At 35.6% G+C, this 27,923-nt stretch overlaps 2 protein-coding genes across 2 annotated transcripts in view; both read left to right on the forward strand.

The window, feature by feature from the left end:
- LOC109212614 (vacuolar protein sorting-associated protein 54, chloroplastic-like) overlaps window positions 1-19,800 on the forward strand; it is a 22,078-nt gene extending 2,278 nt beyond the window's left edge. The window contains exons 2-20 of the mRNA XM_019376272.1: window positions 4,634-4,696; window positions 5,008-5,087; window positions 5,570-5,687; window positions 6,122-6,196; window positions 7,083-7,239; window positions 7,464-7,552; window positions 8,587-8,843; window positions 11,613-11,784; window positions 11,875-11,958; window positions 12,039-12,308; window positions 12,377-12,453; window positions 12,883-13,036; window positions 14,879-14,960; window positions 16,213-16,292; window positions 16,962-17,123; window positions 17,638-17,705; window positions 18,229-18,309; window positions 18,495-18,734; window positions 19,413-19,800. Of these exons, the coding sequence (XP_019231817.1) occupies window positions 4,634-4,696; window positions 5,008-5,087; window positions 5,570-5,687; window positions 6,122-6,196; window positions 7,083-7,239; window positions 7,464-7,552; window positions 8,587-8,843; window positions 11,613-11,784; window positions 11,875-11,958; window positions 12,039-12,308; window positions 12,377-12,453; window positions 12,883-13,036; window positions 14,879-14,960; window positions 16,213-16,292; window positions 16,962-17,123; window positions 17,638-17,705; window positions 18,229-18,309; window positions 18,495-18,627 (2,202 nt within the window). The 3' untranslated portion in view covers window positions 18,628-18,734; window positions 19,413-19,800. The remainder of the gene's footprint in view (window positions 1-4,633; window positions 4,697-5,007; window positions 5,088-5,569; window positions 5,688-6,121; window positions 6,197-7,082; window positions 7,240-7,463; window positions 7,553-8,586; window positions 8,844-11,612; window positions 11,785-11,874; window positions 11,959-12,038; window positions 12,309-12,376; window positions 12,454-12,882; window positions 13,037-14,878; window positions 14,961-16,212; window positions 16,293-16,961; window positions 17,124-17,637; window positions 17,706-18,228; window positions 18,310-18,494; window positions 18,735-19,412) is intronic.
- LOC109221031 lies at window positions 21,047-23,814 on the forward strand. The gene is made up of 5 exons (XM_019385494.1): window positions 21,047-21,370; window positions 22,149-22,165; window positions 22,225-22,325; window positions 22,416-23,026; window positions 23,518-23,814. Exons 1-5 carry the CDS (start codon window positions 21,047-21,049, stop codon window positions 23,812-23,814), a joined length of 1,350 nt encoding a protein of 449 aa, XP_019241039.1.

Below are 27,923 nucleotides of genomic sequence, written 5' to 3' on the forward strand. Positions count from 1 at the left end.
GGGGGGGGGAAGGGACCCTGGATTATAACTAGTGGTGGAGGTCTTCCATGGAAGAGACGTAAAGATGAAAGTCTCAAGTATCCCTACATTGCTTGTACCCAAAGTTAGGGACGCAAGAGGGAAATCAAAAGTGTATACCAGAATGATTGAGAGAGAAGATGGGTAAAGACTTAAATCAGGTCAAGTGTAGGACTACCACTAACAAGTCTTTCATAGGAGATAGAGAGATCAGAGAGAGTCAAAAATGCTATTATTCAGCTTTAATCATGAAAAAACCTACCAATATCTTTGTACATATGCACAAGAGAGAAACTTCAACTATATTCTTAAAATTAGGCCTACAGGAGTAAAGGAATCATGAAAATATAAGGTTTAGAAAAGCATGCGTCCAAATAGTATTCCCTATAGAGGTCTGGAAGTGCCTTAAGGCTTAGAGAAATTGGAGTAATACGTCTTACAGAAGCTATTCGTCGAAATGAAGGAGAGGAAAGATACCAAATGAGTGTCAAAGAGTACCTTGATTTCGATATATATAAGCAAAGGATATAAGTAGAGTTGTACAAGCTATATGTGTAGAAGATTGTCTTTCCTAGAAAACCATATCTTTTTGTAAGGTTATTCTACCTTTTGGTATACTTCTTGTATATGAGCACGTTTTGCTCTTCTTTTAATGAAATTTATTACTTTATCAGAAGAAAATAGAGTTGTACCAACGATAGACACTAATCGGTTGATTCATAGAAGAAACTTTGAAAAGAGTAATAGAGCATAGACTATAAGGGTGAAAGAATTAGTTTTATGCATCATACATGTACAAATGGAGACTATATTTTTCCCAAGAAGATTGATGAAAATGTAGAGAGACAGAATGATCTACACAAGATATTCCTTGACGTAGATAAAGCATAAGATAAAATTGCATAAGACAAAATTTCAATAAAAGTCCTTCGGTTTGTGTTAGAGAAGACACGTATACCCAAATATACAAATTCCACAAGAATACGTGCAAACGAGCCATTACAAGTATGAGGATCATGGTACGATATGCAAGGGAGTTTCCAATAACTGCGGATCTACACTAGGGGTCGTACTTGTTTATCTTAGTATAATGAGCTAACTTATAGTATAAAGGATGATGTTAATGATGTATGCTATTTGAAGATATATTCTGTTAATTGATAAAATTATCGAGGGAGTCAACCAAAAGCTTGATGAGAAGCGCTTTAGTGAGGGTTTCAGTAGAAGTAAAACAAAATATATGCACGACAAGTATAGCTAGAAGAAGAATGAAGATGAGATGAGTTTGGACGGGATTACGGTATCTAAATACAAATAACTCAAATATGGGCTCAACGTTTTAGGGAATGGTATGATGGGTGAATTTGTAACATAAAAAATTAGAAAAAAATGACTGAAATAGAGAAGTTCTACAGGAGTTATATGCAATAGCAGTATATCTACCAAAGTGAAAGACAAGTTATATAGGTGGTAAGATCAGCAATGTTATATGGTAATGAATGTTGGGTATTCAAGCTAACATATCCTCAAGTTGACGAATGTCAAATTTGCATGACGGTCATTTAAGATTAGACAAGATCTAAAATGACCATATCAATATTAGTGTACACAGGATAAAATAAGAGATGACTCTGGTCATGTCCAAGTAGACTTTCAAATGCATCGGTCCATAAGTTTGACATCGTTATGATTGAAGAAATGTGTTCAATGGGGTAGACATAAAATTACATGGATGGAGGTCGTCTCAGAGACCTGCTACAATCTTTAATATCCGTGCAAACGTAGAATATAATAGATGAAAAGATCTATATAGGTGACTCAACTAGTTGGGATTAGAACTTGATTATGTTTGATAAACTTACATTAGATCTAGTGATTGTTAGAATATTTTTTAGTTTGTTTAGAGATATTGTACATTTGGAGAAATTTAGAGAACCTCTAGTGTTAGATTACACCATCTTATTGGGTATTGGACTGGAACAAGTCCAAATGGAGCGAAATGAATATTTGAGGATTCTTATATCAAATACAACTAGCTCGGAATTGAAGCGTAATTATAGTATGCAATTTGACCTAGTTGAGATATAGAATGGTTATTGAACTCTAATAGTCAAAAGTAAGAAATGATAGGGTACCCTTATGTTACTGACTTTTAAAAAAAACAAGACGCTCTTATATTATTTCACTTGAAGAGTGTAACAACTTTACCTTATTATTTCTTTATCTTTGATTAAGTGAAAAGTTGTATTGGTGTGATGGGGAGAAATCCAGCAATCCTACAAGTATGAATGGTCCTCTACAAATAAATCAGACTATCAAACTCACCCTCAGGCCATTGGTCTAGTGGTAAAAGCGTAATTATTGATGTGTGGTTAGACGTATGTGACGATATTAAATCATGCGGTAGACTAAAGCCTGATTTTTAAGTGGAGAAGACTCGAGGGTGGGCCTAACCCGCATATCACGTGCTACGCTTTTACCCAAAAAAGAGGGGTGAACCCATTACTCACCGAGTTTTGAACTGTGTGCCACTAGCTCTCGGGGATTTCACAATTATAAAGAAGGTCTTCGGTCTAGTGGTAAAAGTGTTGCACGTGATATGTGGGTTAGGCGTGCCACGAGTTTGAAGTTTGAACCCTACCTTAGACAAAAGCTTGGTTTTTAAATAGAGAAGAGTAGAGGAGTGAGCCCAATACTCGCCGAGTTTCGAACCTTATGCCACTAGCTCTCGGAGATTTCTCGATTATAAAAAAGAGATCCGACTGTCAAAGTCACTAAAATTTAAACTCCAAAACTTAACAAAAAATAAGAAAGTTCCACTTATGGCACAAAAATATCTTCAACATCCTCGAATGCTCTTTTGTTTCTTTCTTTATGTGCTGTCCAAAAGAGCACCCAAGTGACTGAAGTGCACCGAAATGATTGGAAGTGTGATGGCGTCGCTAAAGAATGTGATGACCATTTAATGTAGTTGATCGTGAAAGTTTCGACGTTTAAAGAGCGGGTGCGGGATTAATCTACTACTTCCTATGTTCCATTTTTGTATGATACTCTTAGTGTTATGGTCCGTTCCAAAAGATTGACAACTTTTTATATTTGAAAACTCTTTGGTTTTAACTTTCCCATTTTTCTCTTAATGACAAAATAGGAACAACATGACATGTTAAACACCACAAGTTTTTAAAAGTGCTTTTGGTATGTTAGAAATACCTAGTTTATGAGTCAAAAGTTTTTCTTTAAACGCAGTGTCCCGTCACACTGTCATATGGAATAAAATGAGAGAGCACGCATTTATTCTTTTTTTTGGTTAACCTTGGTGTCCCGGCAAGCTTTCGCGCATCTCGATTAGTTCCACGGGGTACCCGCAACCTCCCACCAGCACATATATTGAGTAATTTTATCCACCAAGGCTTGGACAAACAGGAAGAATTTTACCTAGTATTTTTACCTCTCCTGGGATTTAAACCTAATATCTGATGGTTCTCAACCCACTCCATTGACCACTAGGCCACACCCTTGGGTGCGAGGGAGCACACGTTTATCTTATTTGTGTGATGCTTTGATAACTAGATTGTTTAGGATCTTTTGGAGCTTTGTAGGAAAGAGCTGCTGCATTGACAATCAAGCATGGAGTAATCTTGTGCTTCCTGAGATAGTATATAATTAGCTGCAAAATGGTGAAGATAGTGAACAGTTGCTGGGGAATGCTGCTGAGTGAAAGTAAAGAAAAGATATCACATGAAAGATATCTTTGTAATTGTTCCCTCTTTTCACTTTTTGGTTAGGGCAATTTGCAGAGGTAAGAAAGAACGTAAGAAGGAAAAATGAAATACAGTAGTACAGTAGTACTGACCATTCAGCCATGGATGCTTAGCGGGGATCCTCGTACATATACTCAGAGCATTACTTTTAGGTACATCTTATCAGAAGAATGAGAAACCATGGTCTGAGAAAGGGAGAAGGATGTTCACTGGGATATGGAAACATTCAGTTATTCAAAAGATTATATTGTATTCAAATTGGAAAAAAACTGATTGTCACCTTTTGTTTCTCGAGTGGTCAACTGAGGAGGTTCTGCTTGTGAACTAAATGTCTGTGTTTTGGGTCTTGAATAATAAGTAAAAAGAACTCAGGAGACCTGAAGGAAGAGGAGATCTTGGAGCAGGGGAATTATTTTATTATGGAACTGAAGAAGAAGGTTTTTTTTTCTAAGCCAACTGAACATTCACTAAGGGTATTCCATTTGGATGGCGTAATGCGAGGTTGAAAATTTTCTCTTCATTTCTCGCCCTATATCATTCTGTTCTACGATATTTTCCCTTCTCTTTTCATGCTTGCATGGTCAAACAGTCATCAATCTTTACATGTTACTGTTTGACAGCCTTTTGAATTTCGCTTGAGTAGTTTTAATGGTTTTCATCATGAGAAAGTTTGGGATGCTACTCCATTTGTCTATTGACAGCATGCCAGAATGATTACTACTTAGTATTCTTCCATTTTGATTTGCCTTTTCATTAAGCAGAGTCAGTTTTTCATCTGTGTTCAGACCCTATCCTTCATCTATTGAAAAACAATATTTTACTGCATGTATTAGTCTAACCGCTATTTTATACAGCTTGTTGCATCTGCAGATTGTGCTGGAGCTTTAGATGTCACAGATGATTTGCAACATTTATTGGTACGTTACAGCTCATGTAATTTTGTGTTCATTTCCATTCTTAGCCTTTCCTATTTTTTGACTATCGCACTAGTTTCTTCTTGGATTTTGTTGAGGCTGCAACCTCTTCTCTATCACTATCTCTTTCTACAATTCGATGTAGAAATACATCAAACTTTTTGAATTTCAGTTGGGTTATATAATGCTTGAGTTTTATTCTTGGCTTAAAATGCTAAATTAAACTAAAAGTTCTTTGTTGTTGTGGATTTTGGACATTGCAAATGTTTATGATGGAAAATGTTCTATTTGTCAAATGATTTACTGCTTGATAGGATGGAGATGAACTGGCTGGTCTACATTGCTTTCGACACCTTCGTGATGAATTGGCCACTTCAATTGATTCTATCAACAGGTTAGTCTATTCGAGTTAGCTTTTTATTCTGTTTCTTGGATTTGCTTACTTCATTTTATTAAGGTTGTCTAATTTTATATGTTGGATAAACAAAAGTTTAAAGCAAAGTCTGTATATGCCACAGTATAATTTGGTGAGTTTATCTTCTGCATATATTCTTATTGAGGTTCTTGTGCTGCCAAGGTACCAACAAATAAACTAAGTTTAGGGCACAGCCACCTCTTGCATACTTTATTTGCCTAGCTATTTCTACTCTTAATTGCAATTTGTGCCTACTTCGTTTCTAATTTCCCCAAGCACTTCTTTTTGGCGAAGTATCTATTATGCTAGTATGCCCTTGAAGAAACCTTTTAGCATACTTTAACTTATAAAAAAGGTACCTTTTAGCATATTTTGGTATTGTTATTTACCAGATCCCATCTTGTAGCATTCTTTCAGTTTGCATACTTTGTTATTGTTACTTACCAGATCCAATATTGTAGCATTCTTTCAGCAGAGTTTATGCGTATAACTATACAAGAAGCTGGCAACATGGATGCGGCTATTACATCAAAATTTAAAGCGCGGGCAACCATTGCCATTAATGGAGAAGGCCATGAAGTAAGCATGATTTGTTATTTTGTACTTCGATGTTATTGTTGCAGATTGTTTTCAATCTGTTTTAGACAGGAAAAGTCCCACTTTTGGAAAAAGATCCAGTACCCAATAGTTTACATAAAGAACAGTCTTGATTCTCTATGAAACTGTAGCTGGAAGATGAAGAAATCCTACACAGCGACTGTTCAAAACTTGCTCCATGCTTGATTCTAGATGTAGTTTATGCATCTTCTGCTGCTCAATTTTCCAATTTTTTTGTGCGTGTTTGGGGGGGGGGGGGATGTGTTTACATAGGTCCTTTTTGTATCATCCTGCATTCAATATATCTATCAATGAGATAGTTGTGGTATGAATGCCCACTGTTGCAGTGTACTATGTGTCTGTGCCTTAGGTAACTTGGCAACAGGTCATACTAAATTGATGTTGATATATTGCAGGCTAAATTGGATGAAGAAGAAACCTCAAATTTCCGAGACCGGCTTCTTCCATTTGTTATTGGATTACTAAGAACTGTGAGTTTTCTCTATGGTTAATCTGTGACATCATTGCTTATACAAGTTGTTCAAGTTCTGGGTGGATCACGATTTCCTTGAAGTGAAGACATCATGATCTAGGTCACAACTCAATCTCTTCGAACTACGCAAACACACCACTTCTCAGAAATGCACTACTCTTCTCTCTCTCAGAACCTGGGTTAGGAATAAGTTTTTAATGAAGCAAAAATGTGTATAATAAAACTATAAATCTGGATCAGGTCATGCTGAAAAGAGTGAAACTGTTAAAACGGCATGTTAAGTGAAGTAGCGGGATATATAGGTCACAAGGTAAAATGTAGGATTTGGATGTCAAGGAGCTCTGAAAGTATAGAATATTAGAAAAAAGAACAGTTTCTGGACAGATGGTGATCAATATTTGAATCTGTCCCAAACACTTCAATTTTTTTTTTTGTTGTTAAAAGAAAACTAATTTAAAAGGAACTTACAACAGTGATAAAAATGCTAGACTAAAAGATTTGGGGTTTGGGGGGGGGGGGTTGGGTGGGATTTTTGGCTTACATATTTATCAGTTCGACGAGTGCATGTGAAGAGTAGAAGTAGGTTGGCATAAGAGTGAAGGCCGCAGACTGATAACTAGGAAGAAATAGTGAATAGAGGATATGTATCCCGTCGTCCTCTTTTGTCCACATTTGTTCCATAGCTTTCTCTCCGCCTGCGTGTGTCTCATTAACACGCGAGCCATCACGTTGCATTATATGCGAACTAGAAGATGATATAATCTGGTCCCCTTTAATGGGTATAATTTTTGGATCTATTTTCATGAATGTTTTTTGAGCATCTGGAGTTTCGCTAAGTGATTTTTGTTCTAAAGCATTTCTCATGTTTGACTCTTAAATTCCAGGCAAAGCTCCCTGCTGTGTTGAGAATATATCGTGACACTCTTACAGCTGATATGAAAACTGCGATTAAGACATCAGTTGAAGAGCTGCTTCGTGTTCTGTGTGCCCAACCTTTGGATTCAGATTTTGTTGCAGGCGAGCGAGTGGTCGACACAGATGGTAAGTTAACAATTTAATGTATCACGGCTGCTTGACTTTGATGAGAAGAGCTTTGGTAGAAAAGTAAATTGTCAATAGGCAAAAGGGTTTATTTTCCTTTTCTTTTAATTTGAAACCAAAGGGAGCTCTCAGAGGTGGGAAGGGCTGATTCATTTTGGTCTACACAGGGAGGGGGAAGGGAGGTTTGATACCTGGTTTCTGATTTCATGTATCTGCTGACTTAGGTGGAAGCTCGTCTCTTGCCAGTAGATTAAGAAGCCTGCCACCAGAAAGTTTTGTTCAACTTTTGAAGGCTATTTTCATGATAGTGCAGGTAATGTGTACTTGGTCATACTGTGAAACAAACCTTGCAATCAAACAAATAAAGTTCATTATCATGCAATATCTGTTCCCACAAGGATTCTATTGCAATGTTAATGCCACTGCTAAGATCCCATGATCTTTTAAATCAATGCTTGTGTTATTAATTAATTCTACGTGATGATAAGTATCTGAGATCCTTCATCAGGTTCAGATGGACTCTTTAATTGTTAATTGATTTGGTGCCGATGGCTGCGTACACTGATTAGTCCTAGATAAGTTGATTTTTCCATGAGAAATCAGTTTTCTGTTTTATAGCTCCGCTGCATGCCTTATTGCGTCTGGTCTTTTTTATGAGGTTTTAATGTATGTTGCAATTTCATTTGTTTAAAAATAGTTCTTTTAAAGCTTCCTTTCTTGGGGCACAAAATTGATCCCATTTAAGGTGTGTAGTTATCTTGAATTCTAAGAAATGAAACAAAAATGTTTTACACCAATGGGAACAACTAATGCCATTTATAGTGAAGTGGAGAAGGGTAGAGGGGCGGGCCCATTATTGCTGAATTTCGAACCGCCGTGCGCCAGTGGTGCTCGGGGATTTCTTGGTTATAAAAAAAATAAAATATTATAGGTAGAAGTCATTTTTGACTATGACTCACTTCATCAGCAATCCATCTGACTGTTGAATACTCGTTTTGTCATCTACCAATGGTCCACTACCACCTCACAACTCACCTGGCACTACCTCTTCACTGCGGCCATAGCTGCCAACATTTACTAGAGTTTGAATTTAAACTAAAGACCTAATTGATTAAGATGGTTGTTCGCGTAAAGCATTTCATTTCAAAGAATTTTCTCTTAAAAATGTTATACGCTCAACCTAAGGACCCTAACTTTGCAGTGGACTTTGTTGTTGGTGTTTAAGTTGGTAATTTTACCCTTTGAATAGTCTGGGTAATTGCTTCTTGCAGAAGTCCTTGCCGTGTTCTTTTTTCAAATTTAATTTTGGTATGATGTAACTTGATATTTTTCTTTTAGTGAATGCAGGCCCACTTAGCCCGGGCTTCTGAAGTTAAGAAAACAATTGAGTGGATTATCTGCCATCTTGATGATCATTATGCTGCTGACTCAGTTGCTGCTGCAATTGCACTTGGGGCAGCAGCTGCAGAAACTGCTAGTGAAGCTGATGGTCAGATCACCACCTTTTCACAATTTTCTCCCCCAAGCAACTTTTCCAGGGGTTTTTCAATCCACGAGAAGGGCAATGATGTGACAACTATGTCACATTTATCGAGAAATTTCAGGTTTGCAAACATTAATTTGCTGTTATTCTTAGATGTTTGTTCTGTTATGTTGTCTTTATTATCAGAACTTTTATTGAGGGAAAATTAATTTCCCATCATTATTTATTTGTTGAAAATATTTCCTTCAAACTGCGGGATGCATGTTTATTTGTTTGATAGATAATTGCTCATCTGGTCATTCTTTTCAAAATTGGTTCTCATAATATCCAAGTAGCACATTAACTCTCATTTAATATTATGTGCTTTTTGGTCTCTCTACCAAAAAAAAAAAAATTTCACAAAAAGTTACGAAAAATTAATGGATTGTTAGCTTCTAAAACCATGTATCATCCTTGTGTTATGCTAGTGCAGGTTATTTTGGTGGTTGCAGAATTTTAAAAATCATAACAGTATAACATGTTCTCTCCAAAAAAAAAAGGAGTAAAAAAAATAATTTTTTTCCTTAAAGTTGCACTTTGCAGTCACATGCTCCAATTTACACTTATAGGAATTTGTCTGTGGAGGTCAACAACAACACATTTCTATTAATAAAAGGTTTAATGTGTGTAGTCGGACTTCATTTTTTTTTTTGTTGAGAAGGTAACATATTTGTATATTAAATATATAGACTACAGTCACTACACAAAAAGCTGTATAGTCACCCATAATTACAAAGAAAGCAGAAAAAGCTCCTAATCCTTGGTCTTCTTACAAGGAATCTAAAACGCCAAAAATAGACTCATGATCTTCGAAGTACATTCCTTTACACTAAAAATAGAAGAAGACTAGACACTTCATTTTCATCTTCTGAATATGACTGGATTTATCTTCAAAGCATCTTTGATTTCTTTCTTCCCAAATTGTCCACCAGATGCAAGCTGGACAATCCTCCATCTCTCTTTCTGACTAGAAAGACTACCTTCTCTGTTCCAGCATGCTAGAACTTCTGGTTTTCGTTTTGGCATAGCCCACATGATAACCCTTAAGCTGATGAAAATCCTCCATAACTGTACTGTCAATTACAGTGCAAAAAAGATTATCGATCGTCTCTGCCTCCTCTCTACATAAGTAACATCTTGAACATAAATGGTGACCTCTCTTGATTAGATTATCCTGTGTCAGAACTGCCTCTTGTCCAAAGCCATGTAAAGTAAGCAACTTTGTAAGGAATTTTAACTATCCAAATCAACTTCCATGGCCAGCAACCAGTCTGATTATTTGAAAAGTTTAAATCCTTATAGGCTGATTTAACAGAAAACTCCCGGCCAAGTCAAATAATCTTCGAAGTACTGATCTCCTTACATTGTTCCAAAGTGCTATAAAACTTTGTTATCCTGTCAATCTCCCCGTTATTTTATGATCTTCTGAAAGGTTGGAACCTTGATTGGCCCATACTTCTCCTATTGTTGCTCTTGCTTCTGATTCAGAGTGTAAATGTCAGGAAAAATTTGTTTCAGAGAACCCTGGCCTAACTAATTATCCTCCCAAAAAGATATATTCAATCCATTTCTTACTCTGAATTTGGATGTATTCATGAGTTTATGCCATAGGTTCCTAATTGACTTCCATAGACTACCCCATAAAGTCCATTCACAGATTTGGTTATCCATTTTCCTTCTATACCATACTTCCCCCTGACTACCTCTCTTCACAGTGACATGAGGACCAAGACTAAACTTTTGGCCTGAGAAACCAAGACCACAGTTACCCCCTTCCTATTTGTGTGACACATTTCCCTTTCAGGACATCCCAATGTTTGGCGCATTTATACAAATAATGATATCCATTTTTTCTTTATTAAAAAATTACTCTAGCCATCTTCTACTTATTGCAGAAATTCAAATTCATTTAAACAAAGATGTAATGTTATTACAATGGCTAATCAACTGCTACTTCATGATCCTCCCACTCTTACCAGTTTAATTTTACTCTTAAGTTACTTTATTAAACTCCAGTCAAGTGAACCATGTCACATAAGATTGGACGGAGAATGTTCCATATTTTTTGCCAGAGTATTGTTTTCATTACTCTGTTCTGAAGCATTCTGTGTTGGTGGAAGCACTTAACTAATCTGAAAAGCATGTTAACTGGTTGCTGAGATTTTTTCAGCGTTTTTCTCTTTCTTGTATTATTTATTCTTTGTGTTGGAAATGGGTGTTTCAATATCTGTGCTACAGAAGATCTCTATTATGTTTTTGTTTCATAACTAGTAACTAGGGCTTTAAATGAGTGGATTTGTTGCAAAACAAAACTCTATTCCACTTGTATAAGCTTGAGTTATTTTTTAGCTCTCCGAATTAATCTTGAATGAGAAATTGTGCTAGTTTAGTAATCGAGCCAAACTTAGTTCGCCACATGTGATACAATGATTGCGAATGACTTATATGAGTATGCTATATTACATTAAATATTATATACTCGAGTTTTAAGCTTGAAGTTTGCTTTTTGATGTGATTTTTATTGATCTCGAGCTGTGTGCAACTTGTGAACCCAGATTAGGTCAAACTCGATCATAGAATGTTGCTTGATTATTCAACAAGCCAAGCTAGTATATAGTATGCTTGAACTTGATTCAGCTTGATTATAGGCCTTCTAGTAATTCAGCTACTCTCTAAACATGTTTGGTCTTTGTTATTGAATTCTGCTTTATAATTGAATTGTTAAGCTTGTCACATTAAATTAGGCAAAATGTTTTCTTATGTGCTTTAAATTGGCGGCTTACTTTTGGGGACTACTTAAATTACAGATAGATTTGCCAGATACTTATGCAGCTGTTTTTTTCTTTGATAGAGCTGATATACTGAGAGAGAATACAGAAGCTGTATTTGCAGCTTGTGACGCTGCTCATGGAAGATGGGCCAAGATCCTTGGAGTACGTGCTCCTATCCACCCTAAGTTGAGGTTGCAGGAGTTCCTAAACATATATAACATCACTCAGGAATTTATTACTGCCACTGAGAAGGTAAAACTTTATTTTTCTATGAAGTATAAAATTTACTAATTGTAATTTGGTTTTTATGTTTATAATTCTCTGTTATTCAAATATGAACAGATTGGTGGAAGGTTGGGGTATAGTATCCGTGGAACCATACAATCACAGGCCAAGGCATTTGTTGATTTTCAACATGATTCTCGAGTTCGTTTCTCTTCCAGCTGAATTTATGTGGTTCCGCTATCTCTTTCCTGGATTATTAAATGTTTTGTTGTTTAATTCAGATGGCAAAGTTGAAGGCTATACTTGACCAGGAAAACTGGGCTGAGATTGATGTCCCCGATGAGTTTCAGACCATCGTCACATCACTGTTCTGTCCCAAGTCTGGGACCACTGGACATGGTGATGACGATTCTGCTGTCACTGCAACAAGCCAAACTGAAGTGGTCCAAAGCAGCAGTGATCCTTCCATGGTGGATGCTGGAGTCCCAAATAAGTCACATAATACGGAGCAGAGTGATTCTACTTCAACACCCCCAGATAGTACAGCACAGGTTAGTCTTTCAAAATTGAGCTGGAGAACTAAGGACCGCAGTGCTGATTTTAGACTATTTTAATTCAGAGTAATGACACGAACTCAAGAAGATCTAATCCTAGAATGCTTTCCTTTGGGGGTGTTTCATATCACATGGTAAACTGGTCAGTGATTCTCTCTTATTCTGATAAATTCTTCAGTATTTTGAGTTAAAATAGTAGTTTCTTTTTCCAGTTTTCATTTCTTTGTCATAATTTTTTTTTTGTCTTAAATGCTTCGCTTCTTGTTCCTTGCTTCTTTAATACTTAATGCAGCCTTTACTTGGCTACAATTAATATGAAAATTATTTCCTTCCTCTTATTTTCGACTTAAAGTTGCAGTAGGGGTAGGTCTACGTACACACTACCCTCCCCGGACCCCACTTGTGGGATTACACTGGTTTTTTTATTGTTGTTGTTGTTGCTGTTGTTACTTCCTCTTATTGCTACTGTTTCCTGGTCATTTGGTATAACATCTGATTTATTCTCTGCACGTCTTCATTTTTCTTCTTAAAGATGGAACCTGCAAAATAACATCGTACTGTTGCTTTTCAGTGGCTTGATTTTGGTGAAGATGTTGTCAGAATATATTGACATGAATAATAGTTTAACCGGCCTATCATCAGAAGTCGTTCACCGTGTTGTTGATATCTTGAAGTTTTTCAATACGAGAACTTGTCAACTTGTCCTTGGAGCTGGAGCCATGCAGGTATGCCCTTGCATTCTAAATGTGTGTGGCTCATGGGTCATTCCTTGGATATGCCAGACAATTTCGTGCGCTCCGCAAGCCCATCATCCCTTCCACTCCCAGTCCCGTTCTTCAATCATATTTTATAGTGCCTTTTAGAATAAAATAAACAGAGTGGAACAGGTATAGAGGATTCATATAGCAGGCTCCAACTAGTTTGGGAGTGAGGATAGTTGATGATCTTTTTTTTTTATGTTTAAATACACAAAGTAAATGATTCATTACTGTAAACAACAACACAAAAAGAGTGCTAACTGAAAAAATTTATGTACTAAAGCAGGCTGAGCGTGTAGGGAAATTAAAAAATCTATCGGACTATCTATAGCATATACATCTTGACTTTGCACCAAAAAGCTAATTGCTGCAAAGATATATCTTTTAATCTATGTATAGATTGAGCTATCCCTTCAAAATATCTTCTATTTCTATAATATTTCTTGATTGTCTTTTTCAGTTCTTTACAGTTTGCACCCTTAGCGTATGTAGTCTTTTCTGATTTACACCTCATCTTTTTAAAAAAAAAATTGTTTTACGCCCTAATCTCTGTAGTTCCTTGCAGAACCATAAAAAGTTCCCTTTCTCAATGATTTACAAGGAAAACCGGAAAGTAAAATTAACTGAACAAAAAAATCACTTAAATTAAAAAAAAAAATCAATATTGAATAACAGGCATTCCTTTATGCATATTCTGGAACATTTAGCTCAAGAGGAACAGAAGGTGCTTTGAGGGGAAGGAAGAGAACATTTCGCTGCTGAAGAATAGACGCATCCATAGTTTACAAATTTGGTGTAATGCTGATTTTTCTAATGATCTTGATGTAATGCTGGATTGTCTGGAATCCTGCAGCTTTAGAGGAGAATCCTATCTAGCTTTTTGTACTTTGTTTCAGTACCAGCTTGGTGCTGGGTTTATATTAATAATAATATCTTTACTTGTCAAAAAAATAATGAGTAACACACATTTGCTCGTTCCTCTTCATTCGAAGACACACACTCCAAAACTATCCGAGTCACTTCTTGTAGGCTCTTCCCTCAAGACACACTCAAGGACTCTTCAGACCTTTCTAGGGAGAGGGAGAGATGGCACTATACTATGATGAAGTAGAAACCCAGAAAGACGTAGTGCAAGTCCATTATCGGTGTTGAGTTCATTTCATCATCAGAAATCATCAATTTACTCTCAACTTCTACAATTTAATGTTATATACAGATCTCTACTCTCTTACTCCACATCTGTCATGGCCATGCTTTTTTTCATTCTGATGCCAGTTGTAGGAGATGGGTACACCATCAAAGCTCTTTCAGTGCTTTGTAACTTGACTCAAATTATTCCTGTTCTCGAGGAGTTCATATCAATCTTCAGCAGCTAGTCCCTGTTTAATGGCCTTCAAAAGATTTCTTCTTGCACTGAAGAAGCGTAGTCTCTTTCGTCATTTAACCACATTGACTATTGACTCTGATTGTTGTTATATCCCACTTAACAGATCTTGGGTTTATGTTAGTGAGCACATATTTCTGGTCTGGGACTTGTTTCTGGCGGTTGTTAAGTTGTCTAAGGTCTCAATGCCAGTAAATGTATTATATTGATGTTTTGGTTTTTGAAGTATTCTTCTGGAAATCATTATCAAAGTGTAAAAGCTTTCTGCTTTTATAGTTTGCCTGTAACTTGAATTAGAGTTTTTGACCTAATTTGTGTTTCATCTCTACTGAGTGTTTTTTTCACAATTTCTTCTCTTTAAGCATTTCCTCAGTTCTATCTTGTATATGCAATATTGGTGTCATTAATTTGAGAAAATTTTGCAGGTTTCAGGTTTGAAGTCTATTACTTCTAAGCACTTGGCTTTGACAAGCCAAGTCATCAGTTTCACATACACTATAATTCCTGGTAGGCAACGATGAATAGAACTGTTCACTGATGGAGTTCTTATTTGTTTCTTGCTTTTGTCTAATTCCTTGTCCACTATTGCATTCATGGTTGATCTTTGGTTTAAGATATATCAATGTGGTTGGACATTGCTCCATTAATAATAGCATGCCAAGGTTACCTTTCATTTAATTTGCTACCTGAATTCAGGTTGGAATTTAAAGTGGAACATATGCTGGTTATGTGCATTTGTATCTTTCTACCTCTGTCAGTGTATACTTGAAATTCATGAAAATTAGGTGGTCCATTGCCTATTATACAAAACGTAACGCATTGGCATTTTTTACTTGAGTGTCTGAATGAGTATCCAGAGGAAACCAGCCATTCAGGTTTTCCGTAGAGTTAATCTCTCTTCATCTGTGAACTCGTCCTGCGTTGGGTGTTTTTGCATTACACATGATCACCTCTGTCAGTTGGCAATTCCGAAAAAGTTCCATTAAGTCTCGATTCCTTTTTCTTATTGAAAACTCCCGGTTTGCCGCAATCATATCAAATAATTGCTGATTTTCTTACTTGAACCTGGTATCTTCAAGTGTAGCGTCTCACCTATCTCATCACACATTTTAGCTTCCTTTCATCTCTATCTGTCTCATATGCATAGTCATTTTAACCTGAAGCTCCCATGCTCATTTTCTCCTGTTCTTCACCCTTTCTTCATCAGACTATTTAGTGCTACTGTTACATCTCTTTTGTTCACCCTTTCTTCGTTAGTCTACTCAGTGCTACATCTGTTTTCTTCACCTCTCTAAATGAGTCTAATACGTGCTACATCTCTTTATAGAAATATACTACTTTCTTTAGGCTATGAAGGATTTCTTTTCCTGACATTAGATTTGTCTTTTTGTCCTGATCCCAGAGATAAATTAGTAAGGGAAACCCAAGAGACACCTTATCAAAAAAAGGGGACACCCAAGAGCCAAAAGTTTTTCCTTTCATAGGCCTTATACTCAGATGAAAGTTTATCTGAAAAAGGAGCAGAGGACCAAGTTTGTCTAACTAAATTTGTTGACTAAGGGCATATGTTAGAAATCATCTTGTGTAATGGCTTTTATCTACTATTAGATGATATGGTTCTGGAATTTAAGCTACAAATGCCCTCAATTGCAAAAAAAAATGGCGTAGAAGTATTTTTCATGCTTTAATAACTTTCCAGAGTTTCTTTGATACCTATTATGTAACCCATATTCATTTTGCATATTTTGTATGTTTGAAGAAATCAAGAGGATACTGTTTCTGAAAGTGCCTGAGACACACAAGGGATTGCTAATGCTGGAGGTTGATCGAGTAGCACAGGTAAGGAAGATATTTGCTTATGTTCTTTCCCGCACGCTTCTTCCTTCCTAATAGGTAGCTACTTATGGAATGAACGTTTCTGCTTCTTGGTCAACCTTCAAGGTTTTTTATGATGTATCATTTTCTTTTGTGAAATTTCCTTGGGTATTTTTCATTTTTGTGTTCACTCTGCTAGTGTAATTCAGGTTATCTTTTTCACCTTTTTTGGGGGTTGGGCCGGTGGGGGTGGGGTGGGGTGGGAGGGGAGTGTAACTTCAAGGCTTTTATTCTTTCTTCTCTTGTTAAGCTTGTACTTTTGCACCTTGTTCGTGCCTGTGTTACTATATGCTTTTTTAACTCATTAAAGAGAGCGAGTACCCTATTTAATCTTACCATATACAAGTACGAGATCACCAGGAAGTAAATAAAAGAATTAAAGGCATCTTATTAGATGTTACCATTATTTATGCAAGTATGGACCATGTCGAGCTATACCTGACCATACACTATTTTTTGTATTTATTTATATTTATTTGCTTTACTTGCTTATCAAAATATAAACGCAACTGCTTTTATGTTTTACTGTGCCCCAGTCAAATATTTTTCTATGCTGAGATCATCGTACTTTTAAAGCATCATAATCGAAGATATTGGCTGGAATCCTTGACTCTAATCTCTTTCTGTGATTAGGACTACAAACTTCATCGTGATGAAATACATTCCAAGTTGGTACAGATAATGCGGGAAAGATTGCTGGTACACCTTCGGAGTTTGCCACAAATTGTTGAGAGTTGGAATAGGCAGGAAGATACTGACTCACAGCCAAGTCAGTATGCTCGTTCAATCACAAAGGTAGAAGCTTATTTGTGATATGTCTGACTGTTTTTTCACCTCAGTTCTTGCCCTTTTTTAATTTGAGGTTTTTGCAATTAACAATACATTCTAGCTTATCAACATGACATTTGTGCAAAGGTGATGTGATTACTACCTTCCACGTTGGAATATTGATGAACCAATCTGTGAATGCGAATATTGCCATGTTGACTTGATATATTGATGATTAACGAGTTCACTCACCTTTTGGAATATTTACCTTCTAACTAGATTAGCTGAGATTTTTGACTCATTGTCGAAATAAAATTGATCTGATGTATTGTTACAATGTTTTTTGGTCGTCTTTCTTGTCCTCCTATCTTCAGTTATCTCTTAATGTTTCTGCAATCTTGCTAGTGAGTTCACTGTCTTGCATAGTTTCTGCGTTTAGTTCTAACATGCTTGTTACTTCTGTTTTTTGTTGTTTCCTTAGGTTCTCTTTGTTTTATCAGAAGTTCCATTAACTCATTTTACTTTTTTCATTTGTTTGAAGGAAGTCGGCCTTCTTCAACGTGTGTTATCTCGAACTCTGCATGAGGTAGATGTTCAAGCTATTTTCAGGTGAGGATTTGAAAATTTGAGGTTCTCTTCCCTGAAATGTCCATGAGCTAGAAGAGAAGATTTTTCCTTTTTCTTTTTCCTTTGGGTGGGTGGGTTGTTTGGGGGGGGGGGGTCTCTTGCGCCAGCAGTGATGCCCTTCCTTTTGATTCTCTTAAAAAGTAATCCGTCCTTACACTTCTCCATGCTTACTTTACAAGAGAGCTATCTAGAAGATTAGCTTCTCATAGGCAGTGAATATAACTCTTGTTGATATAAACATCCTCAAGTATGGCTTTCCCTAGCTACTTCCCCAGTTATATTTATTGATTAAACTAATTTATACCCTGGATGCTGGCTTTGAAACTGGAAGAATTGTTCTCTCTCGTTGTCCCTTGCTTCAAAGGGGACTTTAGGTGTTTGTGACCAAATATGTTTGTACCAATGATTATCATTATTAATAATGAGTGTGGGATACTAAGCATAAGTACGTCTTGAATTAGTCCTTGCTTGCAGAAGATGGTACTAAAAGATCTGATACTTGCAGGCAAGTGGTTATCATCTTTCACTCACAAATTTCCGAAGCATTCTCACGATTGGATATTAGCAGTCAACAAGCTAGACAAAGGTACTGTCTAGTGTCTGTATAATGAGAAATTTTATTCATACGAGACATAATTTAGTAATTAATACTATTTGATATTCTTTGAATGATACAATTTCTAATTTTTACTAACCTTCCCTGGGAGTTCTTTATTTATTCCTTTATCTGTTACCTCCTATTACTAATTAACTTGTTTTTTCTTGTAACAGAACATATCGTGATGTTCAGCATCTTCTTGGATGTATCAGATCGTTGCCTTCTGATAGTAAATCCAATCCTCCTAATTGGGGGCAACTTGATGAGTTTCTGGCACAAAATTTCTGTGCAGAAGCTAGTCAATAGATTCCTTGTAAAGTAGTCTACATCTCAAAAACATTGGATAGGCGTGATTGGAGCAATCAAGAGGACACCTGAAGACTATGCATCAATATTGTACAATTAATTTGAAGGTAAATATGGTGTTACTGGGCTCTTTATATGAATAGATAATAAGAGACACTATAATGAATCGGAGGTCAGGGATAAGCTCTGTGAGAGATAAAAGAGATGAAAAAAGAGTAATAAAGAAAAGCATTTGAGATTACTGTCTTTCACCCGCATTCTTTTATATGTGCGAGACTGTTGTACTCACTTTTATACAACCTATCTAAACAAGCAGCATGCCATAATATCCTATATTTGTGCATGAGTTGCATCTCCTACTGCTCCATTGTTGAAAATGTCTTTGCTCATCTAATCAGTTACATTTAACTCATATCGTTGCGATTAAGTGGATGTGTGGTTGTGTTTAGTAATTAACAAGGGGGAGAGTGTCTTGATGAGTAGTAGAGAAATGTGAAATATCACAGCGAGATGAGAGCTTGCTTAGAGATGTGGAAAATGTGCCAGAGTTTATAGTAACAAGTATGGAAGTAGCGCACTGCAGAAGTATAGTAACTTTTGTTTCATCTTAATGTCTCATGTGAGTTTCATTGCTAACTGATTCTGAGTAATATCATCTTATTTTCTGTAGTCAATTCATTGGATTTTCTCAAATTGTGTCATTGACCACTATCGCATTTATGTACAAATTTGTAAAATAGTTATTGTTGGAAAATTCTCTTCACATAACTCTGCAATTTCCCCAGATGCGCGGTCTTCTAACTGGATGTCTTATTACCAAATGGAGTTTTGAGGGGAGAAAGAGTCAACAGCAATTTTGGAGTTGTCATACACAGTAATGATTTGTCAGATGAATGATTTTTTTTTTTTATAATGATTGTATTCTTTTGGCCTGGACTGTAGATTTTTTCTTCTCTTGATTTTGGAGAAAAGAAAGAGACATGAGCTGACAGTGGAAGCTGAATAATTTTCATAGAGTGCAGTTGTAGTGTATACTAGTGAAAATAATTGTATGTATCGGTTCCTTGCTTTATTCAAGCATGCTTTCTCCTGTATCAATATCAAAGATCCTCCTAAGAACTATCCTTGTACTACTATACTAATATTGGCTGTATGATGATGGCATTGTGGATCTCATTCGTTTTTTAGACAAAGTTGTCACAAATAACCCAAGCAGAAGGGTCAAGCCTATTTGAATTTGTTATTGAAAAATGAGGAGGAAGACATCTGTTATGGAGAGGCAATCGTCAAATACGTACTTTGACTTGACCGTCAGAAATAGCCGCATTCCATTGCAGGCTACTATAGAGGCTCATCCTGTGACTTGCCAGCTTGAACCTGACTCAAGGCTAACCCCTCCACACTCGGGTCAGGAACGGGAAAAGGAGAATGAGTAGGACATGTTCGAGGTCAATTCTTTTTTTTAGGAAAGATCCCAACCCCTTCTTTAGCGCAAAGTAGGCATTTAGGGAATAAGTCATTAACACATATGAGTAATAGATCATATTCGATGAAAGAAAAAAAGGGGGATCCATAGTGTTGTGTGTTGAAAATGTTAGTAATACTATCCCACGTGTGATAGTGTGGTTTGCTTTGTCAAATATCGAGTTATTAAGCTGGACTGTCTTTTGTTTTGAATTGTTTCATTTACTTAATGAATTGCTATTTGAAAGCACTTTCTATTAGATTCAATTTAGAGAATTTTTTATAAAGCACCATCTTTTAGCCCTAATTAGTCATTTATAGATACCCTTTGCTATATTACTTGTTATAGATACCTTTTATGTTTTTATACAATGTATTTCATGTATTTAAGTAGTTGTATTCATTAATACAACCAAAAAAATAGGCTTAAAAACGGGAACTCCAGCTAAGGGGTATCTGTATTTATCTGTATTCAAGCTGAATACAGATAAAATTCAGTAACGTTTTTGCGCAAATTCTGGGAAGTTAAACTTGTTAAAAATGGAAGGAAATAAATTCACATGATACTCTCCTAATTTAACTCAAAGAAATAATACGAGTACACAATAATCTACTCAAAGAAAGCAGAATAATCTTCTCCCTTTTTTCGTGAAAAGAAGCAAAAACAAAGCATCCAAATTCTTCAATTCTCTTCTCCTTTTTTTCGATTGATACAAATTATATACAAAATAAGGTATAGTTGCTCTATACATATGGCAAGTTTAACAATTTTGTTGTGTCATTCTGGCAAGTGGAACGATGAGGGCAATATATCGATTTTGCAATTGAGGGAATACTGATTAAGGAGTATGCATCCTTTAATGATCTAGTTGCTTCAATTTCTAATCAACTGGGTATAGATTTGAGCTCAAAGACCATTAAAATACAATATAAAGTAGAAGGAAATTGCACACCAATGGAAATACACAATGATATGGGTTACAGAGTGTATGTAGAATTGAAAAAAGAGAACAGAGAATTTGGGATGTATCCTTTGTGTGTAACTACTATCGAAAAAGTGCTTATAGACGGAGCAGTTCAAAGGTACGATTCCGATACTGATAATACACTGGCTATAGAATTTGTCAATTCAGGAGAAGCGATTGGAGTGTTCGAACTCCACAAGGATTTGATAATTTCAAAAACCAATCAAAAGGAGGTTATGGCTGGACAAGTTTATAAGGATAAGGTTACATTGAAAGAGGTGATGGAGAANTACGCATTCATTTGCTTGACTGTTGTAAAAGGATATTTTCAAAAGAGGTTTTTAAACTGAGCCAGATATTTTCTAAAGGATTCTTCACGGTCTTACTGTTTTCTAAAAAGGGTTGTACTGTCCTATATAGCATGATGGAGTGCTCTTACGTGATTTCTTGCCTCTCAGTTATTATTTACTCTTATTACCACTGAGTTGGAAGTACTCACTTTACTCCCTGCACCTCGCGTGCAGTTGCAGGTATTGTTCACCCGGTAGCGGGTTATTAGCTGATTGAAGGTATGGCTATTGTAGCTGAGTAAGGTGACCGCCAGCGTTCGCGGCACCGGATGTTGTCTTTTGATTCCCAGGATTTTTCCTTATATATTATTATTGGCCCTGTAGTAGTGTTCAGGTTTCTTTAGATGCTCGTGACTTGTGACACCCCGGTCGGGTTGTGTTGGGTTGTACATACTGGTTATTATTGTCGTTAAGCTATATTTATCTATACATTTATGTTTAATAATTGTTAAAGAAACGGATTGGGTTAGTTGGCTGGCCTTGTCTTCACGAGAGGCGCCATCACGGCCGGGTATGGAAATTGGGTCGTGACATATTATAAGGCCAAAGCTTACAAACCATAAGAGGAAATACACTCCGAGGGACATTATTGATGATGTGAAATCAGATTTGGGTGTAGATGTTAGCTACATGTTGGCGTGGAGGGCTAAAGAAAAGGCAATGAATTTTCTTAGAGGTGAACCGGCTGATTCATACAAAAAATTACCAGGATACTTATATACAATGGTTATGACATATCCAGGTTCCCACATCAGAATGGTAAAATCGCCAAATAATGAATTCATGTACGTGTATATATCATTGTATGCCTTTATAAGGGGGTTTGATCATTGTAGACCAATTGTTGTTGTGGATGGAAGTCACCTAAAATCTTACTACACCGGGACATTCGTTTCGGCAAGCACGTTGGATGGTGCTGGTGAGTATCTGAATAATAATACAATCTGTTAATATTTTAAATATTGAAATACATGTATTAAGAAATAATTATATTCAATTGTATTTACAGGTCATATATTGCCACTAGCATATGGTGTTATTGATTCAGAGGACGATTCTGCTTGGACGTGGTTCTTTGAGCAATTCAAGATAGCATACGGTGTAAGGGAAAACATGTGCATCGTTTCAGATAGAAATGAGAGTATCATTAAATCTGTATCGAGAGTGTATCCGGATGTACCGCATTTTGCTTGTATATGGCATCTATGGAACAACGTATATAAGAAATTCAAAAAGAGCCATGCCAAGTTGAGCGAGATATACTTCACGATGGCAAAAGCATACACAGAAGCTGAATTTGACAGTCTAATGGAGAAGGTGGAGAAGGTAGATATTAGGGTGAAAGAATACTTAGAGTTAGCTGGTTATAAAAAGTGGGCTAGGTTGTATGCACCTGTTAACATGGGATGGACAATGACGTCAAATATTGCTGAGTCAATCAATGCCGCACTAGTTTCAGCAAGGGAGTTGCCAATATACGACTTCCTCGAAGAAGTTAGAAAGATGTTTGGACGTTGGAATTGTAGTAACTGCAAAGAAGCTACACAGACATACAAGATGCTTGGGAAAAAATACCAGGAGATGGTGGAGTTGAATGAGAGAATGTGTACACGTATGACGGTAAGTTAAATTTTACTGTCATTGCTGTATATATTTTTAGTTAATTTCTGAATTACTAGCATGAATACAACTGAATACAATCATTTTTAAGTAAAACTAACATTAATATATATGAATGCAACTACATTCAAGCACATAACATGCATATTTTTCCATAGATCTGATATGAATACAACTGAATATAACTAAGTTACATGCTGAAAAAACTATTGGAATACATCAGAATGCAACTAGCTATATGATATGTAATTTTTATATGTATTGTGAATACGTATGATTATAATGCTTTTGTTAGCATACTGTTGCCTAAACTACAGCGGACTTTTGATAAGTTCTGCACTTCTCGGAGATGACATTTTGCTGGTCTAAATATATGATGTATTCATATATATGCAAATGTTTCTGTTATATGTAACTTATTAATTCAACCTTATACATTTGGTAATTCAGGTAAATGTGTTCAAAACTTATATTTCTATTTTTAAATGTAGGTGGTACCATCAAATGAATACTTACATACGGTTAACGATGGTGGGAGGAATTATACAGTCTGCCTGTTAGAGAGAAAATGTGTTTGTGGGAGGTTCCAAATTTATGAATCGCCATGCCCACATGCTTGGGTTGTATTGAAGAGCAAGTTTCTAATTCCAGAAGAATATTGCTCTAACTATTACAAACCAAGTACAATTGTAATGACATACGATGTGCCAGTGTACCCGCTACCGGACAAAAATGACTGGAATATACCAGAACATGTAGCAGAGGAGGTTGTACTACCACCCAAATGAAAAAGACCTCCTGGAAGGCCAAAGAAGAAGCGCGATAAAACTTTAAGTGAACGGCTGCAGCCGAAAAACCAACATTCATGTAGCATATGTGGGCAGGGAGGACATAACAAGCGAACGTGTAGAAATGCTCCACGTAATAAATAGTTGTATTCTGACATGTAGTGGTGGTTAACGATTTGTCAATACATATGATGACATTAGCAGCTATCTCTTTGTCAAGTAATATATATTGAAATGACTTTTGTTAATATTTCTGGAATACATTTAGTTGAAGAATTTGTATACATATAAATATATATGAAGTATATAGTAAATTTAATACACCAAAATACAACTGAATACATCTGAATAATACATTTAAATACAACTAGCTAATACTGAATAATACACTTAAATACAATTGAGAACATCTGAAAATATATGACTACGTACAACCTGTTGTATACATCTGAAGTTGTGTTCTGTCATATGTATTATATGAACTTGAAAGATATATCTCAATGGATGCAGGTGAATACAATTGAATACAACTGAAGATAAGCAAGAATACTTATGAATAAACCAGTGAAACTGTCATTGAACAGTTGCAATTGTCATACACGAACAAAAATGTGTAAGTGATAAGTTTTTAAAACTAAATAGCATCTACACCCAAAACTACTCAAAACAGTATCCTGAATAATATATATGAAGCATATAGTAAATTTAATACACCAAAATACAACTGAATACACTTAAATAATACATTTAAATACAACTAGCTAATACTGAATAATACACTTAAATACAATTGAGTACACCTGAATACATATGACTACGTACAACCTGCTTAATACATCTGAAATTGTGTTCTGTAATATGTATTATATGAACTTGAAAGATATATCTGAATGGATGCAGCTGAATACAATTGAATACAACTGAAGATAAGCAAGAATACTTATGAATAAACCAGTGAAACTGTCATTGAACAGTTGCAATTGTCATACACGAACAAAAATGTGTAAGTGATAAGTTTTTAAAACTAAATAGCATCTACACCCAAAACTACTCAAAACAGTATCCTGAATAATATATATGAAGTATATAGTAAATTAAATACACCAAAATACAACTGAATACACTTAAATAATACATTTAAATACAACTAGCTAATACTGAATAATACACTTAAATACAATTGAGTACACCTGAATACATATGACTACGTACAACCTGCTTAATACATCTGAAGTTGTGTTCTGTCATATATATTATATGAACTTGAAAGATATATCTGAATGGATGCAGCTGAATACAATTGAATACAACCGAAGACAAGTAGGAATACTTATGAATAAACCAGTGAAACTGTCATTGAAAAGTTGTAATTGTCATACACGAACAAAAATATATAAGTGATAAGTTTTTAAAACTAAATAGTATCTACACCCAATACTACTCAAAACAGTATCCTTCTTGAAACTACACTCCAAAACTAAAATAATCAAAAGCTATTCTAAAACTATCTGCAACTTTGCCTCCGATTCAGTGATTTGCCTAGCAATCTTTGAAGGTGCTTCATTCTCGCTTATGGCATCGGCGTCTATCTTGCGCATAGCATAGTCCCAGAGGAGAGCACCATATCTTTGACGGAGTAGAGTGGAGTCAAATGTTTTTTTTGGAATCTCTCCAATAGTGCTCAGAAACTCTACGTATGCTGCAACATGCACTCCACAATCCCTAAAAAATAATTGATTGAAACAATTAAAAATAATTCATACAATTAGATTTGTATACAACATACAAGAATGATGATTGAATACTTACATACTGCCCGCTTTCTGTTGAGGCAGATCTGAAATAAAAAAAACTTCAAATGGATCATTATGTGACTTGTCAGTGTATGCTGGATAAGCAGACCAATCTATGCCTTGACTATCGCTGTAAAAGCCACTGATTGATAGATACAGAGGAAGAAGCTTAGCTAGCTTATCAATCTCAGAAACTACATAGTAATCATGACCTGCAGATCTGTACGAGTTATACACTTTGATACATCTCTCCTTGAATGTGACAACAGCCAATACCCAGTGTAGTTTGTCCTTCAAGTTGACTGGTATCAAGACATTATCCACAGTATGCCAAGGTACACTAGCATGCAATCTGTAGCCCCTCATATACTCACATACCACGTCCTCTTGTTTGGCTACATTAGCATCACTATCTGTATCTTCATACTTGTTGTATATTTCAGCGATTCTTGTCGCGAATATACAATCAACAGTTGTATACTTGAAGTCCCTATGCTGATTGTACTTTCCCTTCTTTCTCAAGTAGTAGAATATGACGTCCATATGCTATACACAAAAGAGGTTAGTAGATGGTGTGAGTTTAATTGCTTGAACTAAGAAATAATATAGCTGAATACAGACAAATACATATCTACTATAGATGAATACAGATGTTTAGAAATACTTCTGAATTTAGAAGTTGAATACAGCTGAAGATAAATGCAATAGAAATCAGCTGACTACAGCTGATTAAAGCATTTGAATTCAACTGAAATATATATATATTATAGATGAAAACAGTTGATTAATAAAGCTGAATACAAATGCATACAGAAATTAGCTGAATACACATGAATACAGGTGTTAATAAAGCTGAATACAAATGCATAAAATTAGTTGAATACACATGAATACATGTGTTAATAAAGCTGAATACAAATGCATACAGAAATTAGCTAAATACACATGAACATAGGTGTTAATAAAGCTGAATACAAATGCATTCAGGGGATTAAAACTGTTGAATTTAATTGAAAATACCTGAATACAGATGAATACATATGTTGAATAATACTGAATATAGCAATTGAATACAACTGATGATAGCTGTTTAATACAGTTTAATGCAACTGACCATAGATGAATACAGTTGAATACACCACAATAAAACTGAATACAACTGAGTATAACTAAGTTACATGCTGCAAAAAGCTATAGAAAATACCTTGATTACAAAAGAATTCAGGAGATTAAAACTGTTGAATTTAATTGAAACAGGGGATTAATACTGAATATAGCAATTGAATAAAACTGATGCTAGCTGTTTAATACCTTTCAATGCAACTGACCATATATGAATACAGTTGAATACATCACAATATATGTTTGAATGAAACAGCATGTTGTTATTCAAAGAAAATTAGTCAGTTTGTTGAAAAACTTACGTTGATGGTATGTCGGACGGTACCTCTGATGTAGTTTTCTGGTAGTTGTATGTAACATTATTAGTGTAGTAACTTAATGTTAGAATACAGTAAAATACATATAAGTAGCTAGAATACATTACACAAATTCAAGATTAACAATTCAGAATACATCTAAATACAGCTGAAATACATTTAAATACAGCTCAATATGTTAAGATTTACAAATCAGAATACATCTACATACATCTGAAATACATTTAAATACAGCAGTTAATTGCAATTATATATTAATGTTAACACAGATATGAATACAGTTAAATACATATGCTCAATATGTTAAGAATGTTAAACCTCAACATTATCTCTGACATCTGTGTGAATGCCATCATCACGTCTCCCTATGGGTTCATTTTGCTGATTTTGTTGAATATGGTCTGAAAGCTCCTTGAAGTTATCATTGATCAATGTTGTTAGAGACTTGAACTCTCCCATAACCTTAACAATACAAAAATAGTTAGAAGATTGCGAAAAAAATATATGAATGCTAAGCATTAAACTGTAATGTTTAATCTATGGTTAAATACTCATATATTCTTTGAATGAAGTTGCATACTTGCTGCTGCTCCAGAGGCTTCAAGGTACATCTGCCTGCGTCCGTGGACATCGGAGTCCCCCCCTATCCCTTTTAAGTTGTTCCTCCTTTACTTCTTCTAGTTATTGATGTATTGATACAGNTGAAAACAATCTGAAAAAATAAATATAATAAAAGTCTAGCTAAAATCTTCCAAATGCAGATCTGGAATACAAAATGATATTTCTATTCATCAGATAAGAAAAGGTTGGTTGATTTCCGGTGGTTCTCCAATTGAGTATTCTAGGGACCACGTCATCAACTCGGAGTGCAATTTTG

Source organism: Nicotiana attenuata, chromosome 2, assembly GCF_001879085.1.
Source record: "Nicotiana attenuata strain UT chromosome 2, NIATTr2, whole genome shotgun sequence".
Classification (NCBI taxonomy): domain Eukaryota; kingdom Viridiplantae; phylum Streptophyta; class Magnoliopsida; order Solanales; family Solanaceae; genus Nicotiana; species Nicotiana attenuata.